We start from the raw sequence: 18641 nt of genomic DNA on the forward strand, positions 1-18641 counted from the left end.
CAATGTTCTTTTGCTTTTACTTTTATTTCCTCAAGTTATGACATAAAAACCTGTGCTTTTGTCGTTTTGGGAGAAATGAGAAAAGATTGTGACCATGAATCTATCGGACATCACAAGCGAGCACCGTCCTTTGCTCAACCGTGGCATCCAGAACAGGTGCCACGATCACACAAGCTACACCATACCCTCCCTGGATGATGAAGATTCACCAACTCGCTGTGAATCTTCTCACTGTGTCTCACCGCGAACACGGAAGCGCTGGCCGTGGTTTATTTGGTTCCTGCTAAAGGTTATCGGGCTGTACAACTACCGGAAGATTGTGACAAAGAGGCGGTGCCACCTGTGCCGTCTGGCCGTCCTCCAGCGCCGATACCGGGCGACCGACGAGGAGGGGAGAGCGTGCACGCTCTACCCGGGAACAACTCAACACCTGAGTGATGACGAGGGAGAATGCGAAATGTCTCTCATCTGCGAGGCAGAGCACGTGGATAGTGACTCACGTTCGGGGACAACGGATGGAGCTTGTGTTGTGTGCCGGAGCCTGTGGTGGGACGTCTGGGGCAAGCATCGGCCGTACTCGGAGACTGATATCGGTAAGTGAAACATCATCATCATCACAGAAGTCGTACATGAACTTGACGTGCTCAGTTGCGTTCGGTGGCAGCTGCGGTGTGTTGGGGTGCGTAATTTGCGGGGTGAACTACTACGTGGCTTAATTTTCGTGAGTGCCATCCAATGGATTTGGACAAAAGAATGCTGAAATTTGCCTCCCCAAAATGTTTTAGGGGGCACTACAGACTGCGGGGGGGGGGGGGGGGGGGGAGACAAAGAGATCGAGTGGGAAAGGGGCTGGCATTCCCCGTTTCCCTTAGTTACGCAACTGAGTGACACAGAAGGAAGTCGTATCATGCTTGTGTTCTTGAGCAAGACGCTTTACAGTGATTGCTTCCTTATTCAGCCATGTGTTTGCGAAGGGCGATTTCTCAAGGTTACGTAACACTTTATTTTGAATGAAACTACATGTACACACACATTTTCACGTTGGCGGGCGATATCTTTGAAAAATTTATTTCTCCCGTTTGGAAGACAGTATCTTCATGCAACTTTCAGGGTTTATTTCCCGTATAATGATCCAATTATGTGCTAAAAATCGTTGTGATATGTTATTTACTTTCGTTGAAATTGGAAGAATAGGCCTGGCTACGTGCATATTTGAAAGCTGTAACACTGGCGTTAGCAATGTCTGTCAATCTTTTCAAGCCTGACTAGCATCCTATCCATTATGGTGTGCAGTAAACATTAATTGCGTAAAAGCCGCCTTCACGAGTTATTAAAGAGTGATAAATATCACCCTTTTTGCCGGCTTCCATTGGTCGATCCGAGACCCCGCCATGTCACGCCGAGTGACGCTAATGAATATATTCATATGCGATTGTCCATTGTGTGGCCGGGCCGAAATCGGTCAACCGTAGCGCCTACTGTGCTATAGGAAAATCATACACATGGGTTTGGTCGCTAAAATTCGTCGCCGAAATTGTCCTTAGAGATGATTCAATATGTAACACAAGCGTTAGCAAAAACAGATTAAGCTGAAATTCGGAATATACTTAGATGATATGCGCGTTCACCTACTCGTGAAATAACCACTTTCGTAAATTCCTAGAAACTGATATAAATACATGGATTTGGGGACGTTTTCGAACGATTTCTTCCAGATTTGAAGGTCAGCTTTACCAGTAACCAGCATTGACGTTTAAGCATCGATTTTTCTTCCGTTATATTTTAACATTTCAATCATACTGAGCATATTTTTTGAGGAACACAACGTTTGCTTTTTCTCAATACACACGTCCATGTCCTTTACAACAGGTGTTCGCAAATGGAACCATCGTGGAAGCACCGTATTTTCCATCATCTGGCCTCTGTTTCTGATCGCTCTCCTCCTGTTGGACTTGATCGGCAATGCCTTTAAATTTTGGGGTCGGGATAACGAAGTCTTCCATCTCATCAACAACGGTACATATTACAGTGTGGTCTTGCTAACTCCGGTGTTGTGTCTGATAGCGAATATCAGTCACATTATTTCTGATCACCGAGCCAGTTGTACAGGGCTTTTGTGCAAATGGCAAGCTGTCCTCAGTGTGCGAAACGTTGTCAGATGCTTACAGCACTTGGAGTTTGGGGAACGCGGTTTGCCGTATAAAGCTTATCTGGCGTTGTGTATCATCTTGCCTTGCATTGACGAAGTTTACCTTATCTACATCCAATTCTACGTCTACCCAGACATCACTTATGATGCCTTGTCGCAAATGGGGTTAATAGTCGGTATCTTCGTTACGCTGCTCTGGGCAGCCTTCTGTTATCTCACACTTCTACTTCGACTGTCCTTTCAGAAGCAGCAGGATCTGGTCTTGGCATTTGTCTGGAGACACGCGGGCAAGGTAGACGTCTGCAGACGCCGTCTGGCCTACTTCGCAGAAGATCTGGGAAGCATGATTGGGTTGGTCTCCGTTTGGAACATGGTCATCGTTCCTGTCAGCACGTGGGCGTTTACCACTCTGATCATTGTGTATTGGACCAGTTACGGAGTAAGCTACAACCAGAACCCCCATCAACTTTCAAATCCTTACAAATATGGCTTTGTCTGGTTTGAGCGCATCATTTTCCTGGTCATGCCGTTATTTGCACTTGGCGAGATGGCCTTCAAGAACACATGGTCTCAATTCAGGCTTGCCATCAGTCGGATGAGATGTGATGATCACGATGTCTTCTGGGATAAGATTCTGGCTTTCTGTCACGAGCAGTCCTCGGGATCTAAAGTGGGCATCTTGACACTTGCGTTCTCTGCTTTGGGCTTCTTTCTTGGTATACATTTCACCGAAAATATGACAACTCCGTTCAACGTCATTGTAACCCCGACAACGTCTTTGTTGTAGGTTAGGGCACACTGAAACGATTCCGGTGATTATTGAGAACAAAGGGTACTTTGAAAGAATGTAAATCAGAGCAAATGGGTGAGCACCTTTCATTTTTATCATTATTATTACTATTCATTTCTGGTAATGAAACCAAGGATTCCTCAAAAGCGCCCTTGGCACTGTAGCTCCCAAGCCTGAAGAAACATGTATAGAGAGAAGACAATAAGAAGAAATTACAGTTATAGAGGTGGGAAGAAAACCCCAGAAGAATATTCTAGGGAAAACCCACCTAATCAGGTAGGGACTGAAATCCAATCCACATGATCGCCTAGTCGGGATTCGAACCCGGGTCACAGCGGTGGAAGGTGAGGAAAATACCGCTACGCCAACCTGACTCTCCAATGAGCAAGCCGCCTTTTCGAAATGCAATGTCCAAATTGATCGGTAAAAGGGGTTTAAAAGGGTAAAAGGGGCGGAGCTTACCCAGGTTGCACTAGTGCAACTATATTAAATGAATTTAAATAAAGATCTGTGGCCACTTGCACTACTATATCAAGATTATACGGGGGCCCGTCAAACATTAAACTATATTTTTGACAATTTGACGTTCGCCAGCATCGGCCCTATCCTCATGTATAACATCTCAAAATTGGGCCTCTGTTGTAGTCACTGTTCCCGATAATCCTTCTTCAGCTCATAGTACATGATGTCAAACGTTATATCTGTGAAAAAAAGGGTTTGGCATGGCAAGCAGTAGTAGTACATTCTCATTCTACAATGAAACGAAAGAATTATAAAACTACATGCCAGGCAATGTGTCATGCGTAACTTTCACTTTTTTTCCGGATCCTGTTCAGGACTGCCATAACAACCCGTCTCTACCAAATAAACAAAGGACTACGCTAAAATATCAGGTTGTCAAAATTTACAATTTACAGCTCTTTCGGTGTTTTTTCTTATACTTTCATTTCCTCAAGTTATGAGATAAAAACCTGTGATTTTTCGTTTTGTGGGGCATTTAGAAAAGATTCTGACCATGAATCGATCGGACTTCACAAGCGAGCACTTTCCTTTGCTCAACCGTGGCATCCAGAACAGGTGTCACGATCACACAAGCTACACCATACCCTCCCGTGATGATGAAGATTCACCAACTCGCTGTGAATCTTCTCACTGTGTCTCACCGCGAACACGGAAGCGCTGGCCGTGGTTTATTTGGTTCCTGCTAAAGGTGATCGGGCTGTACAACTACCGGAAGATTGTGACAAAGAGGCGGTGCCACATGTGCCGTCTGGCCGTCCTCCAGCGCCGATACCGGGCGACCGACGAGGAGTGGAGAGGGTGGCTCTACCCGGGAACACCTCAGCACCTGAGTGAGGACGAGGGAGGATGCGAAATGTCTCTCATCTGCGAGGCAGAGCACGTGGATAGTGACTCACGTTCGGGGACAACGGATGGAGCTTGTGTCGTGTGCCAGAGCCAGTGGTGGGACGCCTGGGGCAAGCATCGGCCGTACTCGGAGACTGATATCGGTGAGTGAAACCATAGAGAAAGGACCCATGGTGAAACATCCTTATGCACGGATGTCGTTCAGGGCCAGTGACGTGCCCGCTTTTGGTGGCAGCGGTGGCCAGTGTTGTAGGACTCGAGTCCAGGACTTGGATTCGAGTCGGCCTCGAGTCACATTTTTCGTGACTCGGACTCGACTCGAGTCACATTGGAAAATGACTCGGACTCGGACTTGTCCATGATGACTCGGACTCGAACTTGGTGACTCTTGTATTTTCATCAAAAAAAAAATTAACGTTAGGCCTACGTATTTTGTGCGACGAGTGTAGCATTCTTTTTTACGTACTCCATAGACAAAACACGGCGCCGTGAAAAATCGTATCCAGGGGCCGCGCTCGCACTAGGGCCCGGTGTTCTGCCAAAGAAGTATCGCGTTATCGCGTTATTTTGGGAAACATGGGGAAACTATAGATAAGTGTCACCAATACGAATGTTAAAATTCTAGAATTTTACTTCAATGCCCGACCAAAATTTGTCAAAACTATAACCTTGTGTTCGGAATCCATTTAAGACTTTGTAATCAGTAAATATTCATGCAGTATGGGGAAGAAAGTAAGCGCATGTAAGGTTTTCTGTGTTAGATCATTCTTGGCACGGTTCACTGGGAATTAAAAGGAAAACACATTTGGGTCTAAACAACATGTACACACACAAGCTAAACTATATACACTGGGAATTACTTAAAAGACACAATTGATGATTGAAAATATATTTTTTCAAATTGGATTAGTTTGGTGCACAACTATAGGAACAATTAGTGATCACTCTTGATCGGACTCGACCCTTGTGACTCGAGACTCGGAATCGAGGCTTGTGACTCGAGACTCGGACTCGGACTCGAGGCTTGTACTCGGACTCGACGTGGGTGACTCGACTACAACACTGGCAGCTAGTGGCTTATTTTGGTCTCCTCAAAATGTTTAAGGGGGCACTAGAGAAAGAGATAGAGGGGGGCACACAGACCTCCAGTGGATCAGGGGGTTGCATTATCCGTTGTCCAAATGCCACTGAGTAGCAGTCACGTGACTGCAGGTTGTGCGCGGGCAATAGGCTACGCTTTACGGTGATTGATTCTTTCTTTTCCTAGTGCAAATGTATTCTTAGATATTGTGGGCACACTGCATGAAGGGTGGGTTAGTAGGGGTGGAATGGATTGAAACGTACTGTTAATTGGAAGTTAAGATGATTCCAGATTAATGATCTGTCGCCATTTAATCACATTTTTTTTTTAACCTGATAATTCAACACCACACGATTTCCAATAAAGAAAAAAACCTTTTTTTTCTGATGAACTATGACCGCCTGTAAGGTATATCAATTGCTGTAAAAAGATGACGTTAGCATTCTGTAATGCAGAGTGCTTTTCTCAACAGACTAGTCCATGTCCTTTCCCACAGGTGTTCGAAAATGGAACCATCGTGGAAGCACCGTTTTTTCCATCATCTGGCCTCTGCTTCTGATCGCTCTCTGCGTGTTGGATATAATCAACAGCGCCTTTCACTTTTGGGGTCGGAATAACGAAGTCTTCCATCTCATCCACAACGGTACATATCTGAGTGTGGTCTTGCTAACTCCGGTGTTGTGTCTGATAGCGAATATCAGTCACATTATTTCTGATCACCGGGGTTCTTCTACCGGGCGCTTCTGCAGCTGGCGAGATGCCTTCAGTGTACGAAACATAGTCAAATGCTTACAGCATTTGGAGTTGGAGGAACGTGGTTTGCCGTATAAAGCTTATCTGGCGTTGTGTATCATCTTGCCTTGTATTGACGAAGTTTACCTCATCTACATCCGATTCTACGTCTACCAAGACATCACTTATGATGTCCTCGCGCAAATCTCTGTGATTGGCGGTATCTTTGTTACACTGGTGTGGGCAGCTTTCTGTTATCTGACGCTTCTACTTCGACTGTCCTTTCAGAAGCAGCAGGGTCTGGTCTTAGCTTTTGTCTGGAGACACGCAGGCAAGATAGACGTCTGCAGACGCCGGCTGGCCGACTTCGCAGAAGAGCTCAGAAGCATGATTGGGTTGGTCTCTGTTTGGATCATGGTCATCGTTCCCGTGAGCACGTGGGCGTTTACCACTCTGGTCGTTGACTACTGGACCAATTACGGAGTAATCTACGATCAAAACGCCTCTCAAGTTTACAGGTATGGCCTTGTTTGGTACAGGCGCATCAGTTTTCTGATCATGCCGTTATTTGCACTTGGCGAGATGGCCTTCAAGAATACGTGGTCTCAATTCAGGCGTGCCATCAGTCGGATGAGAAATGAGGAGCAGGATGTTTTCTGGGATAAGATTCTGGCTTTCTGTGAGGAACAGCCCTCGGTATCTAAAGTGGGGATCTTGATTCTTGCGTTCTCTACTTTAGGCTTCTTTCTCGGTCTAAATTTCCCCAAACCGAGTGGGTTTGGAGTGACGAGCACTCCGTACAACAGCGTCCTCCAAAGTCCAACTCCATCGTTGTTTTAGATTAAAACAAACTGAATCACCTCCAGTGATTGTTTTGAACTGATGGGAACACTGAAAATGTTAAGAGAAAATGGATGACCACCTCAAACATTGCTAAGTAAATTATTTTGATCATATTCGATCCGTTTTTGATGGTAAATATGGAGGCAACCCTCAAGAAAAACGTTAAACAAGTGCATTCTGTGGGTTTGCGGAAGATCATATTGTTTTAATCTTAAATTGCATCAGTGTGAATCAAAGGTTATAATTCGAATGATTCTTTACAAAAAAGCCAATTAAATAATTTGATTTCCAACGTAGTGTAGACGTATTTTACCAACTATTGTCCACCTGTCATGACTGCTGTGATATCGGTCGCAGTATAGCGATTGGGGGACAATACAAATAAATTAATGAGAAATGTATACATGTATATATAATATATAACCAAAATATAAATAGGTCTGGACACCATACACTTTCGACAAACTTTTTTGTGCTCAGGTAATTTTATTTTTTTTCTCAACAATTTGTATATTGGTTTTTAAAGCTATAGTCCATCATTTGCAGCTTTCCGAAAATTGACTGGCGTAATTATTGTTGAAAAACATACTTGGTTGAAAGATAGTAAGGGGATTGGACTAAACTCCCTGTGAAGTTTTTTTTTTTCTGGCAAGCTGTCAATTTGAAGTAATCAACGAAAGAAGGCCTTTCCAACGATGCTTCTTAAGACGCACCGCAGGAACTAAATTAGTAGTTCGTTTTGTTATTCGGCGAAACGCGCGCAAGCACGCAAGCGCGGTTGCTACAATTCGTCGGATCAGTGCGCGACATCGCGTAGCTGCAATCGGCTCAGTGAGAACGCGTCTCGGACGCTGAATTCACTCAATTCAGGCCCAATTCAAAACATGATTCCGCAAATTTTGATTTGAAATTGAGATCCTAGAATGCTGTTTTTCTCGGAATATAGAGCTGAAGCTGAGCTGAAACTTCATCAGATTAGTTGTTCAGTACCCTACTTTAGATTTTGAGCACATTTGTTGGTTCAAACGAACAAAATGCACAAATTACAAATGATGGACTTTATCTTTAAAGATGCATTCCCCGTGTCGTTTTCGAGTTTCACCTCGAAAAAAAACCCCACGATTTTACTGCTATTTTCCAGTAATATAAAATTTAGTCACTTTTGAATAAGGCATATTTGAACAAGAAAAATCCGCCGACGTTCAGTTCTTTAATTTTTGTTTTTACAAAATTCGGATTATTGGCTGCGTGACAATAATTAGGCTCTCGCAGGGCGGGTTATCTGTGCACCAAATTAAAGCCCTTTTTCAAAAAGCTGCAGAAGCCCCAAATAGTAATAAAGTATTTTTTTCGGTAAAACAAAACATACAAAGTGAAAAGTCGTTAGGAGAAAAAAATATCATTTTTTGAAGAGCATAGGGTTTGCATTTTTAACGGAAACGAGGGAAACTCTGTCTCTGAAGTAAGCAGAGATCTTAGATAAAATTCTTCGGGATAAACTGTATAGGCCTACTAGTAGGCTAATCATGCATTTTGCTGAAAGGCTATTTTATTTATAATCCAGACAATCATTGCAATTGGATTCGTAATTTAAGAATTCACGAGGCGCGAAGCGCCGAGTGAATTCGTAAATTAAGAATCCACACTTGCGAGTGTTTTCTTCGACTTTGCGTCAACAGAAGTATTGGAAAGAATGTTGCAACCTGACGCCACTTTTTTCTTCATATATCATCTCGATGAAGGTCATTCGTTGCAGAAATGATGATAAGACATGAATCTGGGACTGAGGTATGTTTCAAATTTTGTTAAGAAATACTTGAAATGACTAGCTCTCCATAGACTTTTCACACAAGCGCGGAAGTGGCGTCAGGTTGCAACATTTTTTCCTGGCGTGTTTAGCATGTGTATCGCCACACCCGTACAACCAAGCCATTTTGTGTGTATGCGCTCCTTACGACAAAATGGATAGTTCAGACGGCGAATTCTTTCTGACTAAAAGTAGTTTTTGCAGTGACGGCGGCGAATGTGACAGTGAAGATGCATTGGTAATTTTCGGATAGCAAATTTTCACGCTGACGGTCCTATTCACGCTAATTATGGAGAACAATATTATTGTCCGACGTGTTCAAAGTGTGGATTCGTAATTCCGAATCCACACTTTACTAAAGATTCGTCGTTCCGAATCAACACTTTTAACAATAGTGTGACGTCATAGCAATGGTTTAAATATAGTTAATGCATGGGATAGCATATTAAAGACGAAAACTTCCGCAATTTGAAGCAAGGGTCAGAATGTCGTGTCAACATGTTTGATCCACGACTCATGTGTGCAAAGAGGGGAATAATACGCGTCCTTTGTGTTTCACAAGCAGCAAGCCAACCAGGGGATTTTCCCTGATAAAGTTAATGCATTATCTCATTGCGTGGGGGATATTTTGCGAGACAGTTTGCCAACCTATATTTTTTTCTTCAATGGAATCTTTGAAAAGAAGGTTAGAGCACTGGGAAAGCCGCACAGAAGTCAAAATAAATAGAAAGGGAGGAGGCTAGTCGTGTGTATAAAATCATTGAGTAAGTGACTGTGGAATATTCGTTTATTTTCGCACTTGCTCATATAATGGGCTATACAAAGCCAAGCTTACCTTAAAGATATAGTCCATCATTTGTAATTTGTGCATTTTGTTCGTTTGAAGCAACAAAAGTGTTCAAAATCTAATGAAGGATACTGAACAACTAACCTGATGAAGTTTCAGCTCAGCTTCAGCTGTATATTCCGAGAAAAACAGCATTCTAGGATCTCAATTTCAAATCAAAAGTTGCTAAATCAGGTTTTGAATTGTTTTGAATTGCAGCTATACGCGATGTCGCGCACTGATCCGACGAATTATAGCAACCGCGCACGCCTGTGCGTCGTGCCAATGCTTGCGCGCGCTGCGCCGAATAACAAAACGAACTACTAATTTAAATGTTCCTACGGTGCGTCTTAAGACGCACCGTTGGAAAGGCCTTCTTTCGTTGATTACTTCAAAATGATAGCTTGCCAGAAAGATTAATTTCACAGGGAGTTTAGTCCACTTACTACCTTTCAACCAAGTATGTTTTTCAACAATAATACGCCAGTTACTTTTTCGGATGGCTGCAAAATTAATGATGGACTATAGCTTTAAAGCTGACGCATGTAGCAACCTGTCGGTGCTCTTGACCCATTCCATTTTTCCACGTAACGAGTTTTCAATTTGAATGTCATTTTCTGAAAGAAAAATTATTTTTAGCGGTTTTTTTATTTATTTATTTATTTATTTATTTATTTTTTAATTTTTTTTACATCTGCAACCCTCTAAAAACATTATTTTGGGTTACTACATTGGGTCTCTATTATAATACACAAAAGACACGCCTGAATCGAATTGTCGAATCGGAAACATTCCGAAACTTGTAAATGCATGTACATTGTTTGTAATTATTTTCCAGGACCAAATATGTGCGGATTGTATCGTACTTTTGTATTGTTTAAAAAAAAAAGACGCAATTAACAACTCTTTTTCTGGGTGAATTCTGAACATACCACCGATGGTACATGTTTAAATTGAATTTTACCTCTCCCAATTTTGCATTCCCGGATCGATTCAAATCATGGATAAGTCTATGATAATTATTCTCCCACACAAATCTGTGTCTCCATTAATATCCGGTACTCTCGGGAATTGGGGACCCTATTGTCCTCTATCGTTCAACGTCCCCTATTGAATGCAGAAACAAACTCACACATACCCATGTTTACGTTACATGCGTAGTGTGGACATTTCTTTGTTTTCGTGTAGTTAAGAAAAACCTCTGAAATTTTTTTTATTTTACTCACACTGTGCAAACTCTTTCAACCCAATTTTGTTTCTATGATCCACACAAACAAGGTTATGTACATTGTAAATAAGGCATTACCTTTGCCCAATAAAATGTGTGTCATCATAATACAAAACAACATTTCAATTTCCGGCCCAATAAGTAGCAGTCTGCTCAATTCATAATCCGTTGTGTGGTCTTTGAAGGGAAATTCCATCGTCATACTTTTTCTCACAAAGACTTTTTTTTACAAAACAAATTTTTAACAAAAGATAATAGAGCGCCATATAAGCGTTGATTACAGCAGCAGGCCTCCAACACTCTATGTGGCTGCCAAATTCTGATTGTTGCGTCGAGGTCTCGACCGGTGTGATGGATTCCTCTATAGCGAGAATAGCCCGTTGCTCCAAAATCTGGGCGTCAGGCATGCCAAGCCTCCTTGCATTGGATACGAGAGCTTCCCACTGGAAAATCTTGCCGTTGGTGAGCCCGGTCCTGGGCCTTCTCCCAAGTCGACGAGAGGCCAACCCTGGCCGTCGGTCGTCTGGTTTCTGCTGAAGATCATCGGACTGTACAACTACCGGCGCATTGTGACGCGGCGGCCGTGCCATCTTTGCCACTTGGCCGCCGTGAAGAGGCGGCTCCAGCGGGCCGGCGGGGAGAAGGCTGATACCGGCCGCTGCGGCCTCTATCCCGGAGCGGCGATGCCGATGAACCTCGGTGAAGACGGCAATGATGATGGTGATGATTGCAAGGAGGAGCAGCTGGTCTGTCTGGTGGAAGGCAACATGAACACGGTTTTCGATAAAGACGGTCCGGGGAGTCCTGCCGATGAGGTGTGTGCAGTTTGCCGGAGCGAATGGTGGGATGGATGGGGAAGGTGCCGCCCGTACTCGGAAACCGATATTGGTAAGTAACGCAATCAATTGCATACTCAGCTAAAGTGTTAACAAAAAAGAGTTTTTATTTCAATGTTCAAATATTATTATTTCTAATAAAAATGTGAAAACTCGTCACTGACACCATACGAAGTTAACCATATTTTTTTTGATTTTCAGTTTCTTACATTTTTAAACATTATTCATCAAGGCCTACCATTGAACGAATTTTCAAAGCTTCAAGAGCTTCACTTTAATAATTACGCTAATTATCCATAGCAACTTTTGCGCAAGAGTGACAATTTTCGTTTTCACGAAGTTAACACTCAAGTTCCATTTACCATTGCAATGCATGGCGCGCACTCTGCCAATGTGAGCCAAAACGTTTTCACGAAGTAACGTAACACTCTACTTGTGCGCGCGCCCTGACCTGAAGTTGCACTTTCCTCGTGTTGTATACATTGAAGAGTGTTACTTCGTGAAAACGAAAATTAGCCTAACAGTTTCGCAGCTTTTTCAGTTTCACGAACTAAGGCCAAAAAAAAAAATAAGTCGGTCTCTGATCAGCGCGCGCGTCGATTTTAATCATGCGCGTCAATCTTTTTTTTTCCAAAATGTTCCGCGGTAGCTCCAGCAGCGCCCTCTATTGCCGCACCTCCTCAATTTTTTTTACCAAAGAGCACCAAGGAATGGGAAATTGCACCAAGGCAAATGATCGGGAGCACCAAGGCAAATTATGGAGGACACCAATGTACATGAGGACACCAAGTAGCAAAATAGTACCCCACCTTGTCTGTACAATCCAAGCTTGAAGAAAAAAAAAAAAGCCGCGTCCCCGCGTCAATTCCGGAACTTTGGTCTGACCAGAGACCGAATTTTTTTTTTGGCCTAACACTCACCTTTTTTCCTCTTATTTCTTGTTGATTTAATACACAAAAGGGTGAAAACAGCAGATTTAATAAATTCAATTCATCAAGTGTCCACAACGAGAAACCCAACTGAAAATACTCTGTCGTTTTGACGCAAAGTGTTGTTTTAGAAGGCGTTCAACTTTAGTTGCCATTTTCTCCGATTGCTAGTTTTTACTGGCATGCACATGGGTGTTACTTCGTGATGTTGCTGACGAATTATGTAGGCAACGGCGTTAAAATAAAATCGTTCAGTTCATACTTCGAATTTCTGTTGATAGGGGAGAGCTCGATCAGTCCTTCAGATCAGTACATGTGTAATTTCATTAAATTTATCATTGGCTCTCTATCGACTTTGAAGGAACGTTTCTTTTTGTAATATTTTTCGCAGCATGCCAAAAGACTGTAAGCTGAATTCTGTTGATTTATCTATACCTTATTTCCTCCTCAAATCCCGCACTCCATAAACCATGCTTCATCACACACAAGTGTTTAGAAGACCTGGAGGTCAACAATGTGTGAATGAGTGCATCTTACAAGTTAAAATTGTTTACAAGATGCGCACAAGTGGGAATAATAAGCGATACATTTCTATCTACAGGAATCTTCCAATTTGGTGATTTCTGGTCGAAAGAGTTGTAGCCAATGACGCTGTTGAGGAACATTTTTTTTTCAATGAATTTTAATCAATGGATTTAATACAATTTATTTAAAAAAATGTTGTTGATAAACGGATTTCGCACGCTTTTTTCGCAGTGAAGAGAATCAAAGAAACTCTATATCCTCTATCTCAGTCGCACCTGACGAAGCTGAAATCAACTTTGAATCAAGTTTTTAAATTCAGCCACCTTTCTAATGTACAGTTTTTTTGTTTTTGTGTTTTGTGTAAAGCAATTTTTTTAAGCCTAGAAACTTTTTACCCATAAACCTTTTATCATTCTCTCTCATCCATTTGTATGTAATGTAATGCAAATCTTTTTATGTGTAGTCTTGTGAAGATTATATTTAATTCCATGTTTATCCAGTCGTTGGTCTTGAAATGATGTAATTCTATGTCTGTTCATATTCCTTGTCTTACCCCTCCCCTCTCATCCTCTCCCCCTTCCCACCCTCTCCATTTCATGTTTTTTTTTATTTTATTTTTTTATATATACTATTTTAGTCTTTCGCTGCTCTTGTAAAGTAAAGTTTTGTTTTTAATGATTAAACATTGTAAATGTTCTTTACGATTCCGCTGCTGGCGGCGAAAAAACACATAATAATAAACCAATTAATAATAATAAATAAACAAATACATCTCAGTTTATAATATGGATGGTTTAAAATGTGCAAAATACAACATACCAGGATATTTTTTTAAAAGACAGCTTTGGCTGTTTTGCATGTCCGAGCAACCGACGGGCATGACGCCACAGGTGACCTGATCTGAAGGACACAAATCAGATTTTTGAAAAAAGATATAGACCTGCTTATAAGCCAATTAATCATGTCATGTACATTTTGCTGTAGTTGGAAGGTTCTAATTCTCAGATGTTCTTGCCTAAAAAAACAGATAAGGATATTCCCCGCCTAGCATCTCCCCTTAAACTAGGCCTTGATCAAACACTCGATGTAATTTGGCATGAAATAGCATCTATCGTTTTCCTCACTAAGGTGTCCGGAAATGGAACCACTGCGGCAGTGCAGTACTCTCTCTCATCTGGCCCTTGACGCTGATTGGTCTCATCATGTACGACTTCTGCAACTATCTCCATGACTACTGGGGACACGAGGAGCAACTCATCCGCCTTATCAGCTACTCCACCTTCCTCTCATTCAACTTGTCCAGCCCGCTCATGAGCCTCGTGGCCAACATCCAGAACATGATGGTGGATCACCGGTGGTCGAGTAGGCGCCGCGGCTTCAGCTGGTACGAGTGCCTGAGCGTGCGGTTCATCGTGAAACGCCTGCAGCACTTGGGGCTGGGCGAGCAGGGTCTGGTGTACAAGCCGTACCTCACGGTGTGCATCGTTTGGCCAGTCGTAAACGGGGTATACCGCGCTTTCATCTACTACATCTTCGTTGTGAGAAAATCCATGAATTCCCATATGCAGATCTCTCTTGCCACGGGCGCTGTGAGCATGGTAGTCTGGGGAAGCTTCTGTTATCTGATGCTCCTGATGCGTTTGTCCTTTCAGAAACAGCAGCGCTTGGAGCTGTCCTTTCTCTGGCGTCACGCGGGGCAGGTTGACGTCTGCAGGGGCCGGCTGGCTCTGTACGCCCAAGACCTCGGCAGCATGTGTAGGCTTGTCTCCGCTTGGGTCATCATGGTTGTAGCGGTCTCCACCTGGGCTTTCACCACCCAGATCTCCAGGGACTACCTGGCCATCAGCAGCGACCTCAAGTTGAAGAATGCGAACCTGGTGGTCAATATCAACATCATGATCTGGTCCGAGAACTTCATGTTCCTGATCCTACCCCTGGTGGCGCTTGGCGGCTTCGACCTGAACAAAACCTGGGTCCAGTTCGTCAGAAACGTCAGCCAGATGAGGTCAGAGGCACAGGAGGTTTTTTGGGACAAGCTTCTGGTCTTCTGCGAGGAGCAGTCTCCGGTCTACAGGGTGGAGACCACTGATCTCTATATAAAGACTGGATAGCTAATACAGAGCCGCACAATGTACGAATTTGACGCCATATTGGTGAGACCGGCTGGTGATCTACAAAGGACAAGTTGCCGTTTTTATAGACAGCATGATTTCTTTTGTAACGTCGCAGTTCACTTGAGTTATATTTTGACCACCATCACTGACCAAGGTTAACTACAATTTTTCTAACGTCGTGGTTACTAAAATGCCGCAAATATAACTTTTTCGGCGTTTTGAAATAATAATCACTACGGAAATGTGTCCCTTTTAGAACATCATAATATGTGTACGTGACCAAAATGCGCGTCAACTGTTGATACAACGCGCGCGTATTTACGCGTAGAACGTTCGTATTATACGCGGCCATCTTCGTGAGACCGGGGGCGAATTGGTCAATATGCGAAGTCTACTGTGTGAATGTTGTATGCATATCCGCTATCCAGTCTTTATATAGAGATCAGTGGTGGAGACCCTGACACTGATGTTCTCTGCTTTGGGTCTGTTCCTTGGTCTGCATTACGGTGACCAGAATGTTGAATACTTGATAAAATACACACGTTATGTTACCACGGTGAATCCCGTTGAGGTCGATATAATGCCAGCAATGTAATACAATTACACAAGGCATGAAACGTATGCATTTCTTTCTGGAGAATTACGTCTCATAGTTAAAGGTATAGTCCATCATTTGTAATTTGTGCATTTTGTTCGTTTGAAGCAACACACCTACTCAAAATCTGAAGAAGGGTGCTGATCAACTAACCTGATGAAGTTTCAGCTCAGCTTCAGCTGTATATTTCGAGAAAAACAGCATTCTAGGATCTCGATTTCAAATCAAAAGCTGCTGAATCATGTTTTGAATTGGGCCTGAATTCAGCATCCGAGACACGTTCTTACTGAGCCGAATGCAGCTACGCGATGTCGCGCACTGATCCGACGAATTATAGCAACCGCGCGCGTGCATGTGCGTCGTGTCAACGCTTACGCGCACTTCGCCTATTGAAAAAAACGAACTACTAACGGAAATTTCCAACGGTGCGTCTTAAAGCTACAGTCCATCATTTGTAATTTGTGCATTTTGTTCGTTTCAAGCAACAAAAGAGGTCAAAATCTAATGAAGGATACTGAGCAACTAACCTGATGAAGTTTCAGCTAAGCTTCAGCTGTACATTCCGAGAAAAACAGCATTCTAAGATCTCAATTTCAAATCAAAAGTTACTGAATCATGTTTTGAATTGTTTTGAATTGCAGCTATACGCGACGTATACATAGCGCACTGATCCGACGAATTATAACAACCGCGCGCGCGTGTGCGTCGTTCCAATACTTGTGCGCGCTGCGCTGAATAACAAAACGAACTACTAATTTAAATTTTCCTACGGTGCTTCTTAAGAATCATCGTTGGAAATGCCTTCTTTCGTTGATTACTTCAAAATGACAGCTTCCCAGAAAGAATAATTTCACAGGGAGTTTAGTTACCTTACTATCTTTCAACCAAGTTTGTTTTTCAACAATAATTACGCCAGTTACTTTTCGGATGGCTGCAAATGATGCACTATAGCTTTAATAAGAAGCACCGTTGGAAAGGCCTTCTTTCGTCGATTTCTTCAAAATGACAGCATGCCAGAAAGACTAATTTCACAGGGAGTTTAGTCCCCTTACTATCTTTCAGCTAAGTACGTTTTTCAACAATAATTACGTAGTCAGTCACTTTTTGGATAGCTGCAAATGATGGACTACAGCTTTAATCAAAATGTTTAAAAGTATAACTGTTACTATGCAAAAAGATGTAAATAATGCTAGCTAGAGAAAAAAAACCCCGCAAGGTCATTGAATTATGTTTATATCTTTATTTCTATATATAGGCCTATATATATATATATAACTATGATTCATAAGTTAAAAAAAAGTTTATTATTCGACAACAATGAAAATGCATGTCAAGATGGGGACTTTATAGGTTGAATCAACGGAGGGTGGCAAGTTGCGTAAACAGTTAAACACTTCCATGTTGTTAGGCATAACATTTGTGATAAATTTGGAAATATCACATGCTGTAAGTGTTTTCTTTTTTTATCCACGTAGAATAAACAGGAGCCAATAAGCAGCGGCTACGCCATCCCTCCCCCCCCCCCCCCCAGGTTATTAATAAATCTTTTAAAAGCGCCAGGTTGCCACACTTTTGTTCATATTGAACAAAAAAGAACATTTTTCTTCAAAGGAATATTTACAATCGTCCATACAACATCGTTTTGCATTCCAGACTTTTCAGTATTGTGTATGTTCTGTGGAAGCCTTACGCGTCGGAAATAGTAACTAGTCAAAGATTTTTAAGATTCATGTATACATTTTTATAGGTTATCAAGTCTTTCGGAATTTTTTTTGGGGAAAAATATTGAATGTTTTGCTCAATTGCTAACTATGTTAGGTATTGTAGTGGAAGTACCTTTTCTTAGTTGTTTGCGGATTGCAAGCAATGAAAGATGTACAGCTTTATAAAAAAAAAATCGTACAGCAATTAAACCTAAAATGGTGGGTGCGGATTCCATCCCCCTGCACTTTTTAGCAATATTTTTGCCAAACGCGCGTTTCTCGCCGTGAGCTTTCATGACTTTCAAGCTTCAGGTCTGGCGCATGTTTTATGAAAATTGACCTTAGGGTCACCGCGCTTCGGTGTCCCTCAGGTCAAACATTTTATTAAGTTTGTCAAAAAAATGCGTTGTTATTTTGCTCTTTCGAATTTTCTTCATGCTGCAGATTAATAAAGGACATTTTAAATCTCAATTTGGAGGAGTGTTGGGTGGTGTTAACAGTGCTTGCTTGAAATATGATCTGACTGTTTGGTGACTAGCCTGTGTAAAAGGCATGGCAGGGGAAGAGGATTGATTTGTTGATTGTCTGTGACTGTTCAGACAGCAGGAGGGTTAACTTTTTTTATTTGATAAATAAACCAACATATTCTGAAGAACCAGTCTAAACTGAGCCTTGAAGTAAAAAGCCCTGCAGTGGAGGTCATTTATTTACAGAAAAAAACCACTACGAAAGCAAAACTAAAAAAACAGCACCATAAAAACCAGAGTCTCATGACATCATTCTTTTGACTTCAACGTTGGGAAATCCCCTGGACTTCCTCTCAATTATTTATTTACAAAAAGAAACTGTCCAACAATCAGCGGGGGTGTCCCAAATCTGTTCACCCCTTTTATTGGCAAGATTTTTCTTTTTTTTTGCCAACAGCGATATCTTGGTTCAGAAATTCTGGGTCGGCTGGAAACTATTGTTCCATCTAGTTGCGTTCCCCGTATTCCTCAACAAATTTGTTTCTATTAATAAGTTTTCCAAACAGGTATGCTTTATTCCAATCCCCAATTAAATTGTTTTGGTGGTTTTATTTTGGGCATGAATAGATCCGCCTCACCAGCAGACTG

General features: G+C 42.2%; 2 protein-coding genes across 2 annotated transcripts; both read left to right on the plus strand.

Moving 5' to 3' along the window:
* The first annotated feature begins 5778 nt into the window (after nt 1–5778).
* Nucleotides 5779–6960, plus strand: LOC119721588. Its single transcript, XM_038191667.1, has one exon. It carries the CDS (start codon nt 5869–5871, stop codon nt 6958–6960), a length of 1092 nt encoding a protein of 363 aa, XP_038047595.1. The 5' UTR covers nt 5779–5868.
* A 3153-nt stretch (nt 6961–10113) lies between these two features.
* On the plus strand, nt 10114–15207 carry LOC119721589 (the record flags this gene model as incomplete). Its single annotated transcript, XM_038191668.1, has 3 exons — nt 10114–10183; nt 11161–11712; nt 14243–15207. Coding segments are annotated over exons 1-3 (1587 nt in total), but the record flags the coding sequence as incomplete, so codon positions are not given.
* Between the last annotated feature and the right edge of the window lie 3434 nt (nt 15208–18641).

The sequence above is a fragment of the Patiria miniata genome, unplaced genomic scaffold (genome assembly GCF_015706575.1).
Source record: "Patiria miniata isolate m_02_andy unplaced genomic scaffold, ASM1570657v1 HiC_scaffold_13, whole genome shotgun sequence".
Classification (NCBI taxonomy): Eukaryota; Metazoa; Echinodermata; class Asteroidea; order Valvatida; family Asterinidae; genus Patiria; species Patiria miniata.

Excerpts from the sequence above, each read along its gene's own strand:
- LOC119721588 (XM_038191667.1), top strand. The coding sequence starts at position 5,869 with ATGTCCTTTCCCACAGGTGTTCGAAAATGGAACCATCGTGGAAGCACC.